The sequence below is a fragment of the Salmo salar genome, chromosome ssa12, assembly GCF_905237065.1.
Source record: "Salmo salar chromosome ssa12, Ssal_v3.1, whole genome shotgun sequence".
NCBI lineage: Eukaryota > Metazoa > Chordata > Actinopteri > Salmoniformes > Salmonidae > Salmo > Salmo salar.
This window is the reverse complement of record NC_059453.1, coordinates 8658235-8682655: the sequence shown is the minus strand read 5'-3', so window position 1 is coordinate 8682655 and position 24421 is coordinate 8658235. Positions and strand designations below refer to the sequence as shown.

The following is a 24421-nucleotide window of genomic DNA, read 5'->3' as shown; positions in this document are numbered from 1 at the left end:
TGCTCTAGTATTTACAGTTTCATAGTATGCTCCAGTATTTATAGTTTCATAGTATGCTGTAGTATTTATAGTTTTATAGTATGCTGTGGTATTTACAGTTTCATAGTATGCTCCAGTATTTATAGTTTCATAGTATTCTGTAGTATTTATAGTTTCATAGTATGCTCCAGTATTTATAGTTTCATAGTATGCTGTAGTATTTATAGTTTCATAGTATTCTGTAGTATTTATAGTTTCATAGTATGCTCCAGTATTTATAGTTTCATAGTATGCTGTAGTATTTATAGTTTCATAGTATGCTGTGGTATTTACAGTTTCATAGTATGCGCCAGTATTTATAGTTTTATAGTATGCTGTAGTATTTATAGTTTCATAGTATGCTGTGGTATTTATAGTTTCATAGTATGCTGTAGTATTTACAGTTTCATAGTATGCTGCAGTATTTCTATTTCCAGTGGATGTGTTGTGGATGTCAGTCAATACCTTGGAGGGAGAGGGTGATTTGATCGTAGATGTTTCCCTGTGTGTTGTCCTGAAGTGTAGGGAGGGTGGCGTTCAGCACCTCCACCCTTAGAGAGACAAACATGTCAGAAATGAAACATACCCGTCATTAAAATACAAGATGGCTGCCTCTCCTCTTCTGCTGAGATGACCCCCACCTGACACTATCGTCTAACATAGATCTTGTACATTTAAGTCTTTATTCAGACAGTTGGAAACAGAGGGGGAGAGAGGCATGGTGGGAGAACAGTAGGAAGGACAGACACGGTGAGGAGTAGAGGACATGTGACTGTCTTGGAGCGTTACAGAAAAACCCCAGGTTCTGCAACCCCCTTCGCCACCCCGAGCACTTTGAGATCAGTCAAAGATACAGGAAAACATGCTTCTACAGTCTCACGTGATATAGAGCAAGATTTAAGATAGATACACCCTGCACATCAGCATCACTACTGACTCGGGTACATTACTAATGGCACCCTATTCCCTATATAGTGCACTACTTTACCCTGAGATACATCCCTAATGGCACCCTATTCCCTATATAGTGCACTACTTTACCCTGAGATACATCCCTAATGGCACCCTATTCCCTACATAGTGCACTACTTTACCCTGAGATACATCCCTAATGGCACCCTATTCCCTACATAGTGCACTACTTTACCCTAAGATACATCCCTAATGGCACCCTATTCCCTATATAGTGCACTACTTGTGACCGTAGCTTATAAGGAATAGGTTGCAATTTGGGACGCAAGCCTAAAGATCAGTCCGTCTCTTACAGCTGCTGTCCGATGTTGCAGTTCCTCTGTGCGACCACACTGAAGAGGGGGGCGACGTGGAGCGGGGACAGGTTGATCAGCAGTGGGCGGAGCCTGCTCTGAAGCCAGGTGAGTACTTCCTGGTCGCTAACAGAGCGGTCTGATAGGTTCCCGCGTTCAAACACCTGCTGGAGCATGGCTGAACGTACCGCCACTGGGAACTTAGACTCTTGACCCTATGGGATAGAGAGAGGGATGGAGGGGGGGAGAGGGAGGGGAGAGGGGTGGAGAGAGGGAGGGGAAAGGGATGGAGAGAGGGAGGGAGAGATGCAGGGGAGAGGGGTGGAGAGAGAGAGGGGAGAGATGGAGGGGAGAGGGGTGGAGAGATGGAGGGGAGAGTGGTGGATAGAGAGGGAGGGAGGGAGGGAGAGATGAAAGGAGAGAGAAAGGGACAGGAAAGGTAAGAGAGGAAGAGGATAGGTAACAGAGAGAGAGAACAGATAATAGAAGACAGTTGAATAATAGTCCATCTTCAGACCCAAACAAACCTGTTGAACTATTGACAGACAGGATCCCCTCACATGGCACCCCTATTCCATATTGAATAATGATATAATGGCACCCCTATTCCATATTGAATAATGATATAATGGCACCCCTATTCCATATTGAATAATGATATAATGGCACCCCTATTCCATATTGAATAATGATATAATGGCACCCCTATTCCATATTGAATAATGATATAATGGCACCCCTATTCCATATTGAATAATGATATAAATGGCACCCCTATTCCATATTGAATAATGATATAATGGCACCCCTATTCCATATTGAATAATGATATAAATGGCACCCCTATTCCATATTGAATAATGATATAAATGGCACCCCTATTCCATATTGAATAATGATATAATGGCACCCCTATTCCATATTGAATAATGATATAATGGCACCCCTATTCCATATTGAATAATGATATAAATGGCACCCCTATTCCATATTGAATAATGATATAATGGCACCCCTATTCCATATTGAATAATGATATAAATGGCACCCCTATTCCATATTGAATAATGATATAATGGCACCCCTATTCCATATTGAATAATGATATAAATGGCACCCCTATTCCATATTGAATGATGATATAAATGGCACCCCTATTCCATATTGAATAATGATATAAATGGCACCCCTATTCCATATTGAATAATGATATAATGGCACCCCTATTCCATATTGAATAATGATATAATGACAGACAGACAGACAGACAGACAGACAGACAGACAGACAGACAGACAGACAGACAGACAGACAGACAGACAGACAGACAGACGAGCTTGTCTCACGGTGATGGCTAGAGAGAAGTCATTGAAGAAGTCAGTGAAGAGGATGTTGGGTACGTAGTTCATCAGCATGGTGACGTCTGCAGCAGAGCTGAGCTGGTCTGGACTAGAGGACACCTCTGCTAACTGTCTCACTGTTAGCTGGGGCAGGGCCTCCATCTGCAGCACAGACACAACTCACATTATAACTACAGACAAACATTATTACAGACACTATCACTGTTAGCTGGTGTAACGGTTCCATCTGCAGCACAGACACAACTCACATTATAACTAAAGACAAACATTATTACAGACACTATCACTGTTAGCTGGTGTAACGGTTCCATCTGCAGCACAGACACAACTCACATTATAACTAAAGACAAACATTATTACAGACACTATCACTGTTAGCTGGTGTAACGGTTCCATCTGCAGCACAGACACAACTCACATTATAACTACAGACAAACATTATTACAGACACTATCACTGTTAGCTGGTGTAACGGTTCCATCTGCAGCACAGACACAACTCACATTATAACTAAAGACAAACATTATTACAGACACTATCACTGTTAGCTGGTGTAACGGTTCCATCTGCAGCACAGACACAACTCACATTATAACTAAAGACAAACATTATTACAGACACTATCACTGTTAGCTGGTGTAACGGTTCCATCTGCAGTACAGACACAACAGACATTATTACAGACTATTACCACAGGACAACAGGACAACAGACAGTTACCACAGAGAAGGTGGTCAGTAGTCTCTGCATGTCCTTGAAGGAGGCGAAGGCAGAGAATCCTCTGAAGTTCTTCAGCAGCCAGTCTTCACTGTTCAGGGTGTCAGAGCTACAGCTGGGGTCTGGGAACACACAGACAACACATTTAGACAACACATTTGGACAACACATATAGACAACACATTTGGACAACACATTTAGACAACACATTTAGAGAACACAATTAGAGAACACAATTAGAGAACACAATTAGAGAGAACACATTTAGACAACACATTTAGAGAGAACACATTTAGAGAGAACACATTTAGAGAGAACACATTTAGAGAGAACACATTTAGACAACACATTTAGAGAGAACACATTTAGAGAGAACACATTTAGACAACACATTTAGAGAGAACACATTTAGACAACACATTTAGAGAGAACACATTTAGACAACACATTTAGAGAGAACACATTTAGAGAGAACACATTTAGAGAGAACACATTTAGACAACACATTTAGAGAGAACACATTTAGAGAGAACACATTTAGAGAGAACACATTTAGAGAGAACACATTTAGAGAGAACACATTTAGACAACACATTTAGAGAGAACACATTTAGAGAGAACACATTTAGAGAGAACACATTTAGACAACACATTTAGAGAGAACACATTTAGAAAGAACACATTTAGAGAGAACACATTTAGAGAGAACACATTTAGATAACATATTTAGAGAGAACACATTTAGACAACACATTTAGAGAACACATTTAGAGAACACATTTAGAGAACACATTTAGACAACATATTTAGAGAGAACACATTTAGACAACACATTTAGATTGTTGTCTAAATATCACCAGTTGTTATTGGTCAGTACCCGCTGAGGCTCAGTTCCTATTGGTCAGTACCTGCTGAGGCTCAGTTCCTATTGGTCAGTACCTGATGAGGCTCAGTTCTTATTGGTTAGTACCAGCTGTGGCTCAGTTCCTATTGGTCAGTACCGGCTGTGGCTCAGTTCGTATTGGTCAGTACCTGCTGAGGCTCAGTTCATATTGGTTAGTACTTGCTATGGCTCAGTTCCTATTGGTCACTACCTGCTGAGGCTAATTTCCTATTGGTCAGTATCTTGCTGAGGCACAGTTCCTATTGGTCAGTACCTGTTGAGACTCAGTTCCTATTGGTCAGTACCTGCTGTGTTGTTCCTGGAGAGAAAGACCTCTATGAAGGTAGTGTAGACTGATATCTGTCTGGACTGGTCCATGGCTGAGTGGTGGCTGCTCAGGATCTGAACGCTGAGGGAAAAGACAAAGGGGTTAGAGGTTATCGCTGCAAAGCCATCTCGGACACAACTCAATAATCTCCACAATGAAGAGTTGTTGCAGTGTAAGATTTGATGCAGCAGAACAGGATTTTGATTTTTTTTAAAGTGCAGACCATCTGGCTTAAATTTGAGGATATTTGTATCTATATCGGGTGAACCGTTTAGAAATTACATTTTTTTGTACATAGTCCCTCCATTTTAGGGGACCAAAAGTATTGGGACAAATTCACTTATATGTGTATTTAAGCAGTAAAAAGTTAAGTATTTGGTCCCATATTCCTAGTACGCAATGATTACATAAAGCTTATCACTCTACAAACTTGTTGGATGCATTTGCTGTTTGTTTTGGTTGTGTTTCAGATGATTTTGTACCCAATAGAAATGAATGGTAAATAATGGAGTGCTATTTTGGAGTCTCTTTTATTGTAAATAAGAATATAATATGTTTCTAAACATGTCTACATTCATGTGGAAGCTACCATGATTATGAATAGTCCTGAAAAAATTGTGAATAGTGATGAGAGAGAAAGTTACAGACACACAAATATCATACACCCCCCCAAAATGCTAACCTCTCTTGTTATTATAATGGTGAGATGTTAGCATGTCTTGGAGTCAGATGAACTCTTGGATAACATTTTTATGTCTCTGCGTGGAGTTTGAAGCAAGTTGCTAACTATTGCTAGCGCAATTGCTAACATGTGTTAGCATAATGACTGGAACTTTCCATAAACTTCCATTCATTGCGCTAACACTAGTTAGGCTCGCGAAACTATCTCTAACTTCCTTCATACTGTATGCAGAGACATAAAAAGGGTATCCACGAGTTAATCTGACTCTGGGGAAGTAGATAAAGGGCCTTTCATCACCTGGTTAATACGTACATGGTCTGGTAGGTGATATTATATTATATATAGTAATGTTAATACGTACATGGTCTGGTAGGTGATATTATATTATATATAGTAATGTTAATACGTACATGGTCTGGTAGGTGATATTATATTATATATAGTAATGTTAATACGTACATGGTCTGGTAGGTGATATTATATTATATATAGTAATGTTAATACGTACATGGTCTGGTAGGTGATATTATATTATATATAGTAATGTTAATACGTACATGGTCTGGTAGGTGATATTATATTATATATAGTAATGTTAATACGTACATGGTCTGGTAGGTGATATTATATTATATATAGTAATGTTAATACGTACATGGTCTGGTAGGTGATATTATATTATATATAGTAATGTTATAACATGGTCTGGTAGGTGATATTATATTATATATAGTAATGTTAATACGTACATGGTCTGGTAGGTGATATTATATTATATATAGTAATGTTATAACATGGTCTGGTAGGTGATATTATATTATATATAGTAATGTTAATACGTACATGGTCTGGTAGGTGATATTATATTATATATAGTAATGTTAATACGTACATGGTCTGGTAGGTGATATTATATTATATATAGTAATGTTATAACATGGTCTGGTAGGTGATATTATATTATATATAGTAATGTTAATACGTACATGGTCTGGTAGGTGATATTATATTATATATAGTAATGTTATAACATGGTCTGGTAGGTGATATTATATTATATATAGTAATGTTATAACATGGTCTGGTAGGTGATATTATATTATATATAGTAATGTTAATACGTACATGGTCTGGTAGGTGATATTATATTATATATAGTAATGTTAATACGTACATGGTCTGGTAGGTGATATTATATTATATATAGTAATGTTAATACGTACATGGTCTGGTAGGTGATATTATATTATATATAGTAATGTTAATACGTACATGGTCTGGTAGGTGATATTATATTATATATAGTAATGTTAATACGTACATGGTCTGGTAGGTGATATTATATTATATATAGTAATGTTAATACGTACATGGTCTGGTAGGTGATATTATATTATATATAGTAATGTTATAACATGGTCTGGTAGGTGATATTATATTATATATAGTAATGTTAATACGTACATGGTCTGGTAGGTGATATTATATTATATATAGTAATGTTATAACATGGTCTGGTAGGTGATATTATATTATATATAGTAATGTTATAACATGGTCTGGTAGGTGATATTATATTATATATAGTAATGTTAATACGTACATGGTCTGGTAGGTGATATTATATTATATATAGTCATGTTAATACGTACATGGTCTGGTAGGTGATATTATATTATATATAGTCATGTTATAACATGGTCTGGTAGGTGATATTATATTATATATAGTAATGTTAATACGTACATGGTCTGGTAGGTGATATTATATTATATATAGTAATGTTAATACGTACATGGTCTGGTAGGTGATATTATATTATATATAGTAATGTTAATACGTACATGGTCTGGTAGGTGATATTATATTATATATAGTAATGTTAATACGTACATGGTCTGGTAGGTGATATTATATTATATATAGTAATGTTAATACGTACATGGTCTGGTAGGTGATATTATATTATATATAGTAATGTTAATACGTACATGGTCTGGTAGGTGGAGCAGCTGAAGTTCTTGGTGCTGAGGCAGGACAGGAAGTCAGTGGAGACGGCAGGTAGGAAGGGACGGAGTCTGGTGTTGAACCAGAGGTTGATGATTTTCTGATCTCTGAGACTAGCCAGGCTGAAGCTGTCCAGCCTTACTTCTCTTATAGCATCCAGGGCCTGGGACACTGCTGGAGAGCTGGGGTCTAGTGTCTGGAGAACATGGTTAAAAAAACAATTTCATAATCAGGAAATGACTGAATGTCGGCGTTCCCAATAATATTTGGGACCATGGCAGATCTACTGGTAGTATGAAAATAATGCCTCCTTTTCTTTTTAGAATATAAAACCAAATAAAAGCCAGATCAAAAGAGGGGACCTTCATACAGTAATAATTAGTCAGTAAGTTTATATGTACAGTATAAGAGGGGACCACCATACAGTAATAATTAGTCAGTAAGTTTATATGTACAGTATAAGAGGGGACCTACATACTGTAATAATTAGTCAGTAAGTTTATATGTACAGTATAAGAGGGGACCTTCATACAGTAATAATTAGTTAGTACGTTTATATGTACAGTATAAGAGGGGACCTACATACTGTAATAATTAGTTAGTACGTTTATATGTACAGTATAAGAGGGGACCTACATACTGTAATAATTAGTCAGTAAGTTTATATGTACAGTATAAGAGGGGACCTACATACAGTAATAATTAGTCAGTAAGTTTATATGTACAGTATAAGAGGGGACCTACATACAGTAATAATTAGTCCATACGTTTATATGTACAGTATAAGAGGGGACCTACATACTGTAATAATTAGTCAGTAAGTTTATATGTACAGTATAAGAGGGGACCTTCATACAGTAATAATTAGTCAGTACGTTTATATGTACAGTATAAGAGGGGACCTACATACTGTAATAATTAGTCAGTACGTTTATATGTACAGTATAAGAGGGGACCTACATACTGTAATAATTAGTCAGTAAGTTTATATGTACAGTATAAGAGGGGACCTACATACTGTAATAATTAGTCAGTACGTTTATATGTACAGTATAAGAGGGGACCTACATACTGTAATAATTAGTCAGTAAGTTTATATGTACAGTATAAGAGGGGACCTACATACTGTAATAATTAGTCAGTAAGTTTATATGTACAGTATAAGAGGGGACCTACATACAGTAATAATTAGTCAGTAAGTTTATATGTACAGTATAAGAGGGGACCTACATACAGTAATGATTAGTCAGTACGTTTATATGTACAGTATAAGCGTGATATGAATAGATAAGAGTTTCATCTCACGGTGTTGGAGAAGAGATCCAGGGCTGAGTCCAGAACCACTGAGACCTTAGAGAAGAACAGTTTCCAGATCTGTGCTGAGTGGCTGGTGTTTCCAGACAGCTTACACTTCAACAGGCTCACCAAGTTATCTGATGTCAACACAGACAGCTGGAGGGTAAAGAAGGGACAGAAAGAGAAAAAACATGTACAAATCATATCATCTAATAATATAGAATAATAATAATACATGAGATTTCTATAGCGCTTTTCAAGGACCCAGAGACGCTTTACAGTAGAGAGCAAAGAAACAAGAAACCAACCAAAAAAAGGTCAGACCAATCAAAACACAAGAACATCTGGGTCACTTCTGTGGTTGTTCTGCTAGAAAAACAACAACAAGTGAACAGAAACGTGACAGTTGTGAAGAATCCTTCGTACCGAGCCACAAGCGTAAACATCGACGCTGAAATCACAGAGGACTCCGCTGATCTGCCCGTTGTCAAGGTGACCCTGTAGAGCAGTGCTGAAGGAATCAACAACAGATATTCAGCTGGTTGTTGGAAATGTGATGGAAAGAAGAGATGTGAAAACAGCACTAGAAACGGTTTGAGACCATGTCACCAATTAACGCAAATGAACAGATGTCTTTTTTTAAAAGTAAAAAAAAAACACACAAAAACAGAAGCTAACAGAAATGATCTTTGAATAACTCACCTGTCGACGCCAGCACAAACTTTTGTCTCTGTAAACAATACGTAACGAACAATTAGTTCTTTCTGAATAATAATCAATGGAATGTAAGGAATTATTGATCACTATGAAATCAATTGAATAATATAATAATCAATGTTTGGTGAATTAATATATCACAAAAAAAAAAATCGATCAAATATCTCGTACCATTAACTGGGGTGACATTGCACTGAGGGAAAGATGAGATATAATGAGTTCCAATCTGCTATGCAGTGTCCAGATAAATCACACAGTCACATCAGCCTGTAAGACAGAACTCAAACAGATACTCACCTCTCCACTGTATACAATGCAACCTGTGAGGGGAAAATAAAACTTGCAAGATTTCAGGCAGTAATGGTGATTCTTCGTAACATGTTTAACAGGAAGAAAAGAAAAAATAACAGGCCAAAATACTTTGGAACCAATATGGTGCTCCCTAAGGGTCCTGTTCAAAAGTATTGCACTACACAGGAAATAGACTCAGCCAATCGAATCCAGTGTTGTTTATTAAAACCCGTCTCTCACCTGATGGGACGGTCTGTAGTAAAGCCGTCTTGCTGGAGGTGAGGGCTGACTCTATCTCCATGGTAACAGTGGGTACGGCCTCGTCCAGTCTGGTGAAACTAAATAAACACAACAACAACAGGAGCGTTTTTAAGTTCTATTTTACATGATTATATCCCAAATGGCACCCTATTCCCTACATAGTGCATTAGTTTTGACCAGAGCCCTATTGACCCTGGTTAAAAGTAATGCACTATGTAGGGAATAGGGTGACATTTCTGACACAAAATTGGTCATTCATGGGATGTCTCATGGGATGTCCTCATGTGGAAGAGATGCAGTTGTCATTAGAAACATCTATGGTAGGGAGTCCAATCAAAAACGCATCTTTTGACCAATGGGTAAAATGATTGTGGAGATACGCCTTTAACAAAAACAATGGTCAAAACCTCACATACAGTTGAAGTGGGAAGTTTACATCCACTTAGGTTGGAGTCATTAAAACTGGTTTTTCAACCACTCCACAAATTTCTTGTTAAAGCTATAATTTTGGCAAGTCGGTTAGGGCATCTACTTTGTGCATGACACAAGTCATTTTTCCAACAATTGTTTACAGACAGATTATTTCACGTATAATTCACTGTATCACAATTCCAGTGGTTCAGTATGAAACAATATTGAGGTAAGATAGATATCGACCTTTCAGCTGGACAATAACCTAAAACACAAGGCCAAATCTTCACTGGAGTTCCTTACCAAGAAGAGAGTAAATGTTCCCTTGTGGCCGAGTTACAGTTTTTTTTCAAATTAAATCTGCTTGAAAATCTAAGGCAACACCTGAAAATGGTAGTTTAGCAATGATCAACAAACAATTTGACAGAGCTTGAATTTTTTTAAAGAATAATGGGCAAATGTTGCTCAATCCAGGTGTGGAAAGCTCTTAGAGACCTACCCAGAAAGACTCACAGCTGTAATCGCTACGAAAGGTGACCTAACATGTATTGGCTCAGAGGGGTTGAATACTATATATAACTATAATACTTATCTAAACAAGATACTGTATATGAGTGTTCCATTTTTCATGATTTTTTTTGACAAATGTTGGAATTTTTCATCAACTTTGACATTAGAGTATTTTGTGCAGATCGTTGACAAAAAAAAATGACAATGAAATCTATTTTAAATTCCACTTTGTAACATAACAAAATGTGGAAAAAGTCAAGGGGTGTGAATACTTTCTGAAGACACTGTATTAGGTTACAAAATTTGACTTTTGGATATAATGTTATTATCACTTCTACAAAGACCCCACTGAATGATTCAGAATTTAAAGAATCATATTCGTCTTGGTAAAATGTATTTTGTAACACAGGGAAGAGAAATTTCATCACCGAAGCACATTTTCACCCACTCTGAGCAGAGTGGATGGACACCCTATCTATAGGTACCGTTCTACTTACATGATCTTGTAGGAGGCACAAGGGATATTTTCCTAAAGGCAGAAAAAGGTTAAGGTTAGTATTTGGTTTGTATCAATGATTATCTGTAAGAATGTATTTTTGTAGATAAGGACAGGAGAGAGATGTACCTGTTTGGTCAGGCTGACAAGTTGTTGCAGGAACTCAGGGAGTCTCCTCTCCCTTGGTGACTCAGTCAGGTAGTCAAATACTGTGTTGATGATGACAGCTTTCTCTGGAGGACCAGGAAGAGGCAACACCAACAGCTCTGCAGTCTGCTTTGAAGAGAGAACCTCCAGGGCTGACAACTGGAAGGAGACAGGTGGAAAGAGAGAGATTGTAATGTTCAAAACGCCTCCTCCAACATCAAATATTGACATTTGAACCTGGGTGAACTGATGTGCGAAAACATTACTGATGTACAGACTTAACTAGAATGCTTTACAACCCATTTATTGTGTCATTAATAAAATATATGTATGTATAAAGAAAGTGGCGTAGTTGGCAGAAAGTGAGACGTACCGGAGAGAAGTCTGTGTTGAGTTTCAACAGGTCGCTGAGGGACAGCAGGACTGAAAACCGCCCCAAGTTCTTCTGCAGCCAGTCCACACTGCTGTTAGAGTTGGACACACAGCCAGAGTCTGGAGGGAGGAGACCAATGGGTTAAGGTCAAAGAGTAAATGAAGTTGAGGAACAGTTTGCTGCTTTTACTCTAGTTGCTATCTTCCATACCTGAGGAGTTTTTGGTCAGGAAGGGCTGGATGAAGTATTTTACCACCAGCTCTTGTCTCTTCTGGTCCATTTGGTCAAATTGATTGCTGAACTCCCTCAGTCTGTGAGAAAGGAAATATAAATCATTAAGCCTCTAGATACGAGGTCCGCGCGGGACCTCTACCGGGAGCATCTTCCTAGAAATGTCGCTCTAGCGTTTGAACGGTTTGACCCGGACTCGATAGAAGGGGAGAGGACGACTGCGACAGAATCTGCTCAGAATGACAGGAGATAATGAATTGAAAGCAATAATGACCTTTTCTTCTACACAGAAGTTCATGCACATTTATTGCCTAAAGATCTTTCCTGATGTTTTCCTGACCTTTCCAATAACTTTCTGCTGCATTTCCAACACTTTAAACCACACTTCCTTCTGACTGAAATTTGGCATTACTCAATTTGACATATCATATGTATTATTTAGTGCTTTCATTGAGGTAATGGTATTAAGTTACACTTCTAATGTTTCAACAAATACTTATTTGACATGTGTTTCAGATACCCCTAGATGTTCTTAAATAGAGAATGAAAAAGCTTGATGAAAACGAATGATGTGTTAGGGCAGTAAATATCATTGAGAAAACGCATAATTTCTAGTGGCTTAACCTTCTGGGTGCGACGTCCTTAACGGTGGGTTAACCCCTGACCCCAACCCATGATTGCTCCCCTTGTGTTTGACCTAGAAATATCCAGGAAATTGTATTGGATTCCTCTCAGTCAGCTGAACGCACCAATATCCGCTACTAATTGCTGGGACAAACAGAGTCCCCTTTCGAGGGGTATTTTCAAGACGACATGGTATATCAAATATTCTTTGAGCATGGTGTTTGCAACGCCAGCATGGTGTGTACAACGCCAGGGTTGTGGGTTCGATTCCCACGGGGGCCAGTACAAAAAAAGAAAAATGCATGAAATGTATCTAATGTATGCATTCACTACTGTAAGTCGCTCTGGATAAGAGCGTCTGCTAAATGACTAACATGTAACTTGTAAACATATACCACTGTCAAATGATGTATAGTTCATGAGGACCTAACTTATGAGGACCTAGTGTTACGAGGCGGTTATAAAACATACATCTGTTGATACGTGTCACAGCTGAGGTTCTTGGTGCTGAGGCAGTGCAGAAACCCTCCTGATGCAGACGGCAGGAACAGTCTCAGACGCCCAGAGAACCACTTCCTGATGACAACACTGTCTCTCAGCTGATCCTCAGTCAGTCTGTTGACCCTGATCTCTCCAATCACATCCAGTGCCTGGGATACTGCAGGGCCAATCACAGGCTCAGACTGGGGAGGAAGAGATGTGGTTGGTCACTTCATGCTTTGGCAAACCCTGACCCAATACACCACATACTTACTTGAACTTTAACCTCAAACTAGGCCAACCCTAAACTATTCCTGGCCTTGAACAAAGTTGTTACATTTTTATGCTCTATTCGAAAACTCTAGGGCTGAGAAATTGGTTACGTCGACATTGGTAAGGACAACCACAATGTTTTCAGAATCAGACGTACCTGGTTGGAGAGAAGTACAAGAGCCTGATCCAGAACTGCAGAAGCTTTAGTGAAGAACAGCTTCCAGGTCTCTTTGGAGTATGTGTTGTTCTCTGATAGTTTACATTTCAGCAGTGTGACCAGGTTCTCAGCTGTGAGGTCTTTCAGCTGAAGGAGAGACAAGTATTTTAGCGACTATTACTACTTCAGTTGCACATTTTTGGTCCATCTTTAAGCAGTGAGGCAGTTGCAGTCCCACTCCTTCCCTATGTTTTTTGCTTTATTGAAGAGGTAGAACATGGACTTAACATTAACCACCAGTGAATGATTCTAATTAATCAAAATGTTAAGTTGAGTTTTTTTCTGTGACTCGTAAATACAGAAAGCCGTAGGCTATAAGCACAAAGCCAGTAATCTATAAGTACAAACATGATTGTCTGAAGACATTTAAACCCATACCTGTGAGCAGGCGTATTGTTTGATGCTGAAGTCACATAGACGTCCCGTTGAGATCCCAGAGTCCAAGAGCTGTTGTAGAGATGAACTATAACACAGGTAAGACAGAAGTATCAGTGTCAAACTCACAACCAACTCTCACAATCAGGATCAGTGTGTTTCAATCACTTGGATGGACCAGGTTTGCAAACTTCAGGGGAGTTTCCCAAAATGCCCAGTTTTTCAGAAAAACAGGTTGGAAGATTCCAGATAACTTGATTATTTCCTCCTTATTCTTGAAATCCTCCAACCAGGAAAAAAAATTGTATATATATGAATTTTGGGACAGTTACAAGAATTTTGCAACCCTAGTCTAGTCTGAATAACGTCTTACTGTACCTGTCAACACTGGCACAGATTCTTGTTGCTGAGAGAGATACAAAAAAAGAAAACAGGGCGTTTGATATTCGATTAAATGTGCAGTTCTAGGATAAAGATTAGGTTAGGGTACAGTATCAAGGTGTTGTTTACTAAACTTAATTTACCATTGTGCGATGACACTGGACACTGGAAAACAAGAGACACAAAATAATCATTAAGGAAAGTCTCTTAGACTAGTCACACGGTTGTCCATTCCCCCTATTGTAAGTTCAGGGTAATATAAGAAGCATAAAGAACAATGTTCTTTCACAATCTTGAAACATTTTAATGAGACATGAACTGACTTACCTGTTGGTTAACTGGTACCAGAGCACAATCTGTTCACATGAAAACAAAATACATAGAGATTAAATTGAGTAAAAAAATAAAACAAATTATATCTGGAATCTGATTCGAGAAAAGACAGTGCACCTGACTCACCCATTGGTGCAGATTCTGTGAGGTCATAAACACTGGCCCAGATGATTGGCTCCATCTCTTGAGGCAATGCTGACATGGCTTGGTACAGCCTCACAAAACTGTGAAAAGCCAATACAAAGACAATGTAATTTAAAAGATTTGTCTACTTAATCTTTTTACATGAATATAGAGAAAATGTATGTAATCACTTGATCCGCATATCATGGATCGCCTAATCAACCTATTGTCTAAAGTTTGACTTACATGGTCTGGTAAACTGGGCAGCCGACTGGAGTCTGGGGAGAGGATAGAAGTTAACATAGAAGTTAAGGATCGAAGTTAACATCACCATATTGAGGCAAGACTGCAGTGTTTTTTCAGTTATCTCAAAGACAGCATTACAAGTTTGTTTACTAATAATCTTTGGGATCATTACCACCACAGACAGCCTGGAGAGGTGGTACAAGAACTCAGGGAGTTTCCTCTCCCTTGGTGACTTAGACAGGTAGTCAAACACTGTGTTGATGATGACATCTTTCCCTGGAAGACCAGGAAGAGGCAACACCACCAGCTCTGCAGTCTGCTTTGGAGAGAGAACCTCCAGGGCTGACAACTGGAAGGAGACAGGTGGAAAGAGAGAGATTGTAATGTTCAAAACGCCTCCTCCAACATCAAAAATGGACATATTAACCTGGGTGAACTGATGTGCGAAAACATTACTGATGTACAGACTTAACTAGAATGCTTTACAACCCATTTATTGTGTCATTAAAACCTGTTGGGGCTAGGGGGCAGTATTTGCACGGCCGGATAAAAAACATACCCGATTGAATCTGGTTACTACTCCTGCCCAGTAACTAGAATATGCATATAATTAGTCGATTTGGATAGAAAACACTCTAAAGTTTCTAAAACTGTTTGAATGGTGTCTGTGAGTATAACAGAACTCATATGGCAGGACAAAACCTGAGAAGATTCCATGCAGGAAGTGGAAATCTGATTTGTGGAATCACCTTCAACACTTTGCCTATGAAACACACCGTGAGTTAGGATTCATTTAGCACTTCCTAAGGCTTCCACTAGATGTCAACAGTCTTTACAAAGGGGTTTGAGTCTTCTCCGGTAAAAACTGACCGAACGAGAGGCCTGGAAAGTTGGTCATAGGGGGAGGGCCATTACTACTATGATGCGGGCGCCCGTGGGTACCCTCTCGTTCCGAAACGTTTAGTAAGACAATGCAATCGTCCGCCTTGAATATTATTGAAGCTCTGATTGAAAAAGGCCCTAAAGATTTATGTTATACAACGTTTGACATGTTTGAACGAATGTAAATATATATTTTTTGCACATTTGTGATGACAAGTCCGGCGCGCCTCGTACATTATGAGTAGTCTTCGGAACGCGCTAACAAGAAGGAGCTATTGGGACATAAATTATTAACTTTTTTCGAACAAAACTACATTTGTTGTGGACCTGGGATTCCTGGAAGTGCCTTATGATGAAGATAATCAAAGGTAAGGGAATATTTACAATAGTATATTTGATTTTAGATGGTTCCAAGATGGCGCGAACCTGTATCTCCTAGCCTATTTTTCTGAGCATTGCACCTCGTTTATTGCAAAGTGTGATTTCCCAGTAAAGTTATTTTTAAATCTGGCAATGCGGTCGCATTCACGAGATGTTAATCTATAATTCTTTGAATGACAATATTACATTTTAACAATGTTTTCGAATAGTAATTTTGTAAATTGTAGCGCTGTGTCACCGGAAGCATTTGAGGGAAAATATTTTCTGAACGTCACGCGCCGATGTAAAATGCTGTTTTTATGTATAAATATGAACTTTATCGAACAAAAAATGCATGTATTGTGTAACATGATGTCCTAGGAGTGTCATCTGATGAAGATTGTCAAAGGTTAGTGCTGCATTTAGCTGTGTTTTGGGTATTTGTGATGCATGCTAGTTGCTTTGAAAATGGCAGTGTGATTATTTTTGGCAGGGTACTCTCCTAACATAATCTAATGTTTTGCTTTTGCTGTAAAGCCTTTTTGAAATCGGACAACGTGGTTCGATTCAGGAGAGGTGTATGTATAAAATGGTGTAAAATAGTCATATGTTTGAGAAATTGAAGTTATAGCATTTATGAGGAATTTGTATTTCGCGCGACGCGATTCCAATGGCTGTTGACTAGGGTGGGACGCAAACGTCCCACTGGCCCAGACAGGTTAATAAAATATATGTATGTATAAACAAAGTGGCGTAGTCGGCAGAAAGTGAGACGTACCGGAGAGAAGTCTGTGTTGAGTTTCAACAGGTCGCTAAGGGACAGCAGGACTGAAAACCGCCCCAAGTTCTTCTGCAGCCAGTCCACACTGCTGTTAGAGTTGGACACACAGCCAGAGTCTGGAGGGAGGAGACCAATGGGTTAAGGTCAAAGACTAAATGAAGTTGAGGAACAGTTTGCTGCTTTTACTCTAGTTGCTATCTTCCATACCTGAGGAGTTTTTGGTCAGGAAGGGCTGGATGAAGTATTTGACCACCAGCTCTTGTCTCTTCTGGTCCATTTGGTCAAATTGATTGCTGAACTCCCTCAGTCTGTGAGAAAGGAAATATAAATCATTAAGCCTCTAGCTACGAGGACCGCGCGGGACCTCTACCGGGAGCATCTTCCTAGAAATGTCGCTCTAGCGTTTGAACAGTTTGACCCGGACTCGATAGAAGGGGAGAGGACGACTGCGACAGAATCTGCTCAGAATGACAGGAGATAATGAATTGAAAGCAATCATGACCTTTTCTTCTACACAGAAGTTCATGCACATTTATTGCCTAAAGATCTTTCCTGATGTTTTCCTGACCTTTCCAATAACTTTCTGCTGCATTTCCAACACTTTAAACCACACTTCCTTCTGACTGAAATTTGGCATTACTCAATTTGACATATCATATGTATTATTTAGTGCTTTCATTGAGGTAATGGTATTAAGGTACACTTCTAATGTTTCAACAAATACTTATTTGACATGTGTTTCAGATACCCCTAGATGTTCTTAAATAGAGAATGAAAAAGCTTGATGAAAACGAATGATGTGTTAGGGCAGTAAATATCATTGAGAAAACGCATAATTTCTAGTGGCTTAACCTTCTGGGTGCGACGTCCTTAACGGTGGGTTAACCCCTGACCCCAACCCATGATTGCTCCCCTTGTGTTTGACCTAGAAATATCCAGGAAATTGTATTGGATTCCTCTCAGTCAGCTGAACGCACCAATATCCGCTACTAATTGCTGGGACAAACAGAGTCCCCTCTCGAGGGGTATTTTCAAGACGACATGGTATATCAAATATTCTTTGAGCATGGTGTTTGCAACGCCAGCATGGTGTGTACAACGCCAGGGTTGTGGGTTCGATTCCCACGGGGGGCCAGTACAAAAAAAAGAAAAATGCATGAAATGTATCTAATGTATGCATTCACTACTGTAAGTCGCTCTGGATAAGAGCGTCTGCTAAATGACTAACATGTAACTTGTAAACATATACCACTGTCAAATGATGTATAGTTCATGAGGACCTAACTTATGAGGACCTAGTGTTACGAGGCGGTTATAAAACATACATCTGTTGATACGTGTCACAGCTGAGGTTCTTGGTGCTGAGGCAGTGCAGAAACCCTCCTGATGCAGACGGCAGGAACAGTCTCAGACGCCCAGAGAACCACTTCCTGATGACAACACTGTCTCTCAGCTGATCCTCAGTCAGTCTGTTGACCCTGATCTCTCCAATCACATCCAGTGCCTGGGATACTGCAGGGCCAATCACAGGCTCAGACTGGGGAGGAAGAGATGTGGTTGGTCACTTCATGCTTTGGCAAACCCTGACCCAATACACCACATACTTACTTGAACTTTAACCTCAAACTAGGCCAACCCTAAACTATTCCTGGCCTTGAACAAAGTTGTTACATTTTTATGCTCTATTCGAAAACTCTAGGGCTGAGAAATTGGTTACGTCGACATTGGTAAGGACAACCACAATGTTTTCAGAATCAGACGTACCTGGTTGGAGAGAAGTACAAGAGCCTGATCCAGAACTGCAGAAGCTTTAGTGAAGAACAGCTTCCAGGTCTCTTTGGAGTATGTGTTGTTCTCTGATAGTTTACATTTCAGCAGTGTGACCAGGTTCTCAGCTGTGAGGTCTTTCAGCTGAAGGAGAGACAAGTATTTTAGCAACTATTACTACTTCAGTTGCACATTTTTGGTCCATCTTTAAGCAGTGAGGCAGTTGCAGTCCCACTCCTTCCCTATGTTTTTTGCTTTATTGAAGAGGTAGAACATGGACTTAACATTAACCACCAGTGAATGATTCTAATTAATCAAAATGTTAAGTTGAGTTTTTTTCTGTGACTCGTAAATACAGAAAGCCGTAGGCTATAAGCACAAAGCCAGTAATCTATAAGTACAAACATGATTGTCTGAAGACATTTAAACCCATACCTGTGAGCAGGCGTATTGTTTGATGCTGAAGTCACATAGACGTCCCGTTGAGATCCCAGAGTCCAAGAGCTGTTGTAGAGATGAACTATAACACAGGTAAGACAGAAGTATCAGTGTCAAACTCACAACCAACTCTCACAATCAGGATCAGTGTGTTTCAATCACTTGGATGGACCAGGTTTGCAAACTTCAGGGGAGTTTCCCAAAATGCCCAGTTTTTCAGAAAAACAGGTTGGAAGATTCCAGATAACTTGACTATTTCCTCCTTATTCTTGAAATCCTCCAACCAGGAAAAAAAAATTATATATATATGAATTTTGGGAGAGTTACAAGAATTTTGCAACCCTAGTCTAGTCTGAATAACGTCTTACTGTACCTGTCAACACTGGCACAGATTCTTGTTGCTGAGAGAGATTAAAAAAAAAGAAAACAGGGCGTTTGATATTCGATTAAATGTGCAGTTCTAGGATAAAGATTAGGGTAGGGTACAGTATCAAGGTGTTGTTTACTAAACTTAATTTACCATTGTGCGATGACACTGGACACTGGAAAACAAGAGACACAAAATAATCATTAAGGAAAGTCTCTTAGACTAGTCACACGGTTGTCCATTCCCCCTATTGTAAGTTCAGGGTAATATAAGAAGCATAAAGAACAATGTTCTTTCACAATCTTGAAACATTTTAATGAGACATGAACTGACTTACCTGTTGGTTAACTGGTACCAGAGCACAATCTGTTCACATGAAAACAAAATACATAGAGATTAAATTGAGTAAAAAATAAAACAAATTATATCTGGAATCTGATTCGAGAAAAAGACAGTGCACCTGACTCACCCATTGGTGCAGATTCTGTGAGGTCATAAACACTGGCCCAGATGATTGGCTCCATCTCTTGAGGCAATGCTGACATGGCTTGGTACAGCCTCACAAAACTGTGAAAAGCCAATACAAAGACAATGTAATTTAAAAGATTTGTCTATTTAATCTTTTTACATGAATATAGAGAAAATGTATGTAATCACTTGATCCGCATATCATGGATCGCCTAATCAACCTATTGTCTAAAGTTTGACTTACATGGTCTGGTAAACTGGGCAGCCGACTGGAGTCTGGGGGAGAGGATAGAAGTTAACATAGAAGTTAAGGATCGAAGTTAACATCACCATATTGAGGCAAGACTGCAGTGTTTTTTTCAGTTATCTCAAAGACAGCATTACAAGTTTGTTTACTAATAATCTTTGGGATCATTACCACCACAGACAGCCTGGAGAGGTGGTACAAGAACTCAGGGAGTTTCCTCTCCCTTGGTGACTTAGACAGGTAGTCAAACACTGTGTTGATGATGACATCTTTCCCTGGAAGACCAGGAAGAGGCAACACCACCAGCTCTGCAGTCTGCTTTGGAGAGAGAACCTCCAGGGCTGACAACTGGAAGGAGACAGGTGGAAAGAGAGAGATTGTAATGTTCAAAACGCCTCCTCCAACATCAAAAATGGACATATTAACCTGGGTGAACTGATGTGCGAAAACATTACTGATGTACAGACTTAACTAGAATGCTTTACAACCCATTTATTGTGTCATTAAAACCTGTTGGGGCTAGGGGGCAGTATTTGCACGGCCGGATAAAAAACATACCCGATTGAATCTGGTTACTACTCCTGCCCAGTAACTAGAATATGCATATAATTAGTCGATTTGGATAGAAAACACCCTAAAGTTTCTAAAACTGTTTGAAGGGTGTCTGTGAGTATAACAGAACTCATATGGCAGGCCAAAACCTGAGAAGATTCCATGCAGGAAGTGGAAATCTGATTTGTGGAATCACCTTCAACACTTTGCCTATGAAACACACCGTGAGTTAGGATTCATTTAGCACTTCCTAAGGCTTCCACTAGATGTCAACAGTCTTTACAAAGTGGTTTGAGTCTTCTCCGTTAAAAACTGACCGAACGAGAGGCCTGGAAAGTTGGTCATAGGGGGAGGGCCATTACTACTATGACGCGGGCGCCCGTGGGTACCCTCTCGTTCCGAAACGTTTAGTAAGACAATGCAATCGTCCGCCTTGAATATTATTGAAGCTCTGATTGAAAAAGGCCCTAAAGATTTATGTTATACAACGTTTGACATGTTTGAACGAATGTAAATATATATTTTTTGCACATTCGTGATGACAAGTCCGGCGCGCCTCGTACATTATGAGTAGTCTTCGGAACGCGCTAACAAGAAGGAGCTATTGGGACATAAATTATTAACTTTTTCGAACAAAACTACATTTGTTGTGGACCTGGGATTCCTGGAAGTGCCTTATGATGAAGATAATCAAAGGTAAGGGAATATTTACAATAGTATATTTGATTTTAGATGGTTCCAAGATGGCGCTAACCTGTATCTCCTAGCCTATTTTTCTGAGCATAGCACCTCGTTTATTGCAAAGTGTGATTTCCCAGTAAAGTTATTTTTAAATCTGGCAATGCGGTCGCATTCACGAGATGTTAATCTATAATTCTTTGAATGACAATATTACATTTTAACAATGTTTTCGAATAGTAATTTTGTAAATTGTAGCGCTGTTTCACCGGAAGCATTTGAGGGAAAATATTTTCTGAACGTCACGCGCCGATGTAAAATGCTGTTTTTATGTATAAATATGAACTTTATCGAACAAAAAATGCATGTATTGTGTAACATGATGTCCTAGGAGTGTCATCTGATGAAGATTGTCAAAGGTTAGTGCTGCATTTAGCTGTGTTTTGGGTATTTGTGATGCATGCTAGTTGCTTTGAAAATGGCAGTGTGATTATTTTTGGCAGGGTACTCTCCTAACATAATCTAATGTTTTGCTTTTGCTGTAAAGCCTTTTGAAATCGGACAACGTGGTTCGATTCAGGAGAGGTGTATGTATAAAATGGTGTAAAATAGTAATATGTTTGAGAAATTGAAGTTATAGCATTTATGAGGAATTTGTATTTCGCGCGACGCGATTCCAATGGCTGTTGACTAGGGTGGGACGCAAACGTCCCACTGGCCCAGACAGGTTAATAAAATATATGTATGTATAAACAAAGTGGCGTAGTCGGCAGAAAGTGAGACGTACCGGAGAGAAGTCTGTGTTGAGTTTCAACAGGTCGCTAAGGGACAGCAGGACTGAAAACCGCCCCAAGTTCTTCTGCAGCCAGTCCACACTGCTGTTAGAGTTGGACACACAGCCAGAGTCTGGAGGGAGGAGACCAATGGGTTAAGGTCAAAGACTAAATGAAGTTGAGGAACAGTTTGCTGCTTTTACTCTAGTTGCTATCTTCCATACCTGAGGAGTTTTTGGTCAGGAAGGGCTGGATGAAGTATTTGACCACCAGCTCTTGTCTCTTCTGGTCCATTTGGTCAAATTGATTGCTGAACTCCCTCAGTCTGTGAGAAAGGAAATATAAATCATTAAGATCTAGCTACGAGGACCGCGCGGGACCTCTACCGGGAGCATCTTCCTAGAAATGTCGCTCTAGCGTTTGAACAGTTTGACCCAGACTCGATAGAAGGGGAGAGGACGACTGCGACAGAATCTGCTCAGAATGACAGGAGATAATGAATTGAAAGCAATAATGACCTTTTCTTCTACACAGAAGTTCATGCACATTTATTGCCTAAAGATCTTTCCTGATGTTTTCCTGACCTTTCCAATAACTTTCTGCTGCATTTCCAACAGTTTAAACCACACTTCCTTCTGACTGAAATTTGGCATTACTCAATTTGACATATCATATGTATTATTTAGTGCTTTCATTGAGGTAATGGCAATAAGGTACACTTCTAATGTTTCAACAAATACTTATTTGACATGTGTTTCAGATACCCCTAGATGTTCTTAAATAGAGAATGAAAAAGCTTGATGAAAACGAATGATGTGTTAGGGCAGTAAATATCATTGAGAAAACGCATCATTTCTAGTGGCTTAACCTTCTGGGTGCGACGTCCTTAACGGTGGGTTAACCCCTGACCCCAACCCATGATTGCTCCCCTTGTGTTTGACCTCGAAATATCCAGGAAATTGTATTGGATTCCTCTCAGTCAGCTGAACTCACCAATATCCGCTACTAATTGCTGGGACAAACAGAGTCCCCTCTCGAGGGGTATTTTCAAGACGACATGGTATATCAAATATTCTTTGAGCATGGTGTTTGCAACGCCAGCATGGTGTGTACAACGCCAGGGTTGTGGGTTCGATTCCCACGGGGGGCCAGTACAACAAAAAAAATAATGCATGAAATGTATCTAATGTATGCATTCACTACTGTAAGTCGCTCTGGATAAGAGCGTCTGCTAAATGACTAACATGTAACTTGTAAACATATACCACTGTCAAATGATGTATAGTTCATGAGGACCTAAATTATGAGGACCTAGTGTTACGAGGCGGTTATAAAACATACATCTGTTGATACGTGTCACAGCTGAGGTTCTTGGTGCTGAGGCAGTGCAGAAACCCTCCTGATGCAGACGGCAGGAACAGTCTCAGACGCCCAGAGAACCACTTCCTGATGACATCACTGTCTCTCAACTGATCGTCAGTCAGCCTGTTGACCCGGATCTCTCCAATCACATCCAGTGCCTGGGATACTGCAGGGCCAATCACAGGTTTGGACTGGGGAGGAAGAGATGTGATTGGTCATTCAGAAAAAGAACAACACACTGCAACCTTGACCTTGATCACCAGAGTTAAGGAAGGTTGATTTATATTCTCACCATATTGGAGAACATGTCCAGAGCTTGGTCTAAGACAGAGGTCAGTTTGGTGAGGAGAACCTTCCAGGTCTCTTTAGAGTGAGAGGAGTTGCCAGGCAGTTTACATTTCAGAAGAGACACCAGGTGTTCTGCAGTGAAGTTTGTCAGCTTTGAGAGAGAAGAGCAGATGATATGGAGTCAATGAATGAATACATGTAGAGGATTTCTCTACCTTGGTATCTCTACAGTATCTCTTTGTCTCTCATACACTAGAATCACGGCCATAGTGGAAAAAATCTCACCGATGCACAGGCATACTCCTCCAGGGAAAAGTTACAGGGCACGTTCGCTGTATTTGATGTCGCCAAATAACTTTGTAGTGAATCACTGTAGAAGTATCAAATAGAACAAACGGTCATATCACTGATA

General features: G+C 39.4%; 1 protein-coding gene across 1 annotated transcript in view; it reads right to left on the bottom strand.

The window, feature by feature from the left end:
- LOC106597798 (uncharacterized) overlaps window positions 1–24421 on the bottom strand; it is a 62420-nt gene that overhangs the window by 35941 nt on the left and 2058 nt on the right. Inside the window, exons 10-50 of the mRNA XM_045690628.1 lie at window positions 24295–24379; window positions 24014–24160; window positions 23701–23912; window positions 22584–22684; window positions 22374–22492; window positions 20528–20704; window positions 20354–20385; window positions 20111–20208; window positions 19979–20007; window positions 19795–19816; window positions 19648–19675; window positions 19272–19356; window positions 18834–18980; window positions 18395–18606; window positions 17277–17377; window positions 17067–17185; window positions 15219–15395; window positions 15047–15078; window positions 14804–14901; window positions 14672–14700; window positions 14488–14509; window positions 14342–14369; window positions 13967–14051; window positions 13529–13675; window positions 13090–13301; window positions 11974–12074; window positions 11764–11882; window positions 11373–11549; window positions 11245–11276; window positions 9806–9903; window positions 9572–9594; window positions 9446–9467; window positions 9260–9287; window positions 8984–9068; window positions 8567–8713; window positions 7246–7457; window positions 4550–4653; window positions 3365–3483; window positions 2630–2785; window positions 1284–1498; window positions 484–569 (exon numbers count right to left, since the gene is read on the bottom strand). Coding sequence (XP_045546584.1) covers window positions 484–569; window positions 1284–1498; window positions 2630–2785; window positions 3365–3483; window positions 4550–4653; window positions 7246–7457; window positions 8567–8713; window positions 8984–9068; window positions 9260–9287; window positions 9446–9467; window positions 9572–9594; window positions 9806–9903; window positions 11245–11276; window positions 11373–11549; window positions 11764–11882; window positions 11974–12074; window positions 13090–13301; window positions 13529–13675; window positions 13967–14051; window positions 14342–14369; window positions 14488–14509; window positions 14672–14700; window positions 14804–14901; window positions 15047–15078; window positions 15219–15395; window positions 17067–17185; window positions 17277–17377; window positions 18395–18606; window positions 18834–18980; window positions 19272–19356; window positions 19648–19675; window positions 19795–19816; window positions 19979–20007; window positions 20111–20208; window positions 20354–20385; window positions 20528–20704; window positions 22374–22492; window positions 22584–22684; window positions 23701–23912; window positions 24014–24160; window positions 24295–24379 — 4268 coding nt within the window. The remainder of the gene's footprint in view (window positions 1–483; window positions 570–1283; window positions 1499–2629; window positions 2786–3364; window positions 3484–4549; window positions 4654–7245; window positions 7458–8566; window positions 8714–8983; window positions 9069–9259; window positions 9288–9445; window positions 9468–9571; window positions 9595–9805; window positions 9904–11244; window positions 11277–11372; window positions 11550–11763; window positions 11883–11973; window positions 12075–13089; window positions 13302–13528; window positions 13676–13966; window positions 14052–14341; window positions 14370–14487; window positions 14510–14671; window positions 14701–14803; window positions 14902–15046; window positions 15079–15218; window positions 15396–17066; window positions 17186–17276; window positions 17378–18394; window positions 18607–18833; window positions 18981–19271; window positions 19357–19647; window positions 19676–19794; window positions 19817–19978; window positions 20008–20110; window positions 20209–20353; window positions 20386–20527; window positions 20705–22373; window positions 22493–22583; window positions 22685–23700; window positions 23913–24013; window positions 24161–24294; window positions 24380–24421) is intronic.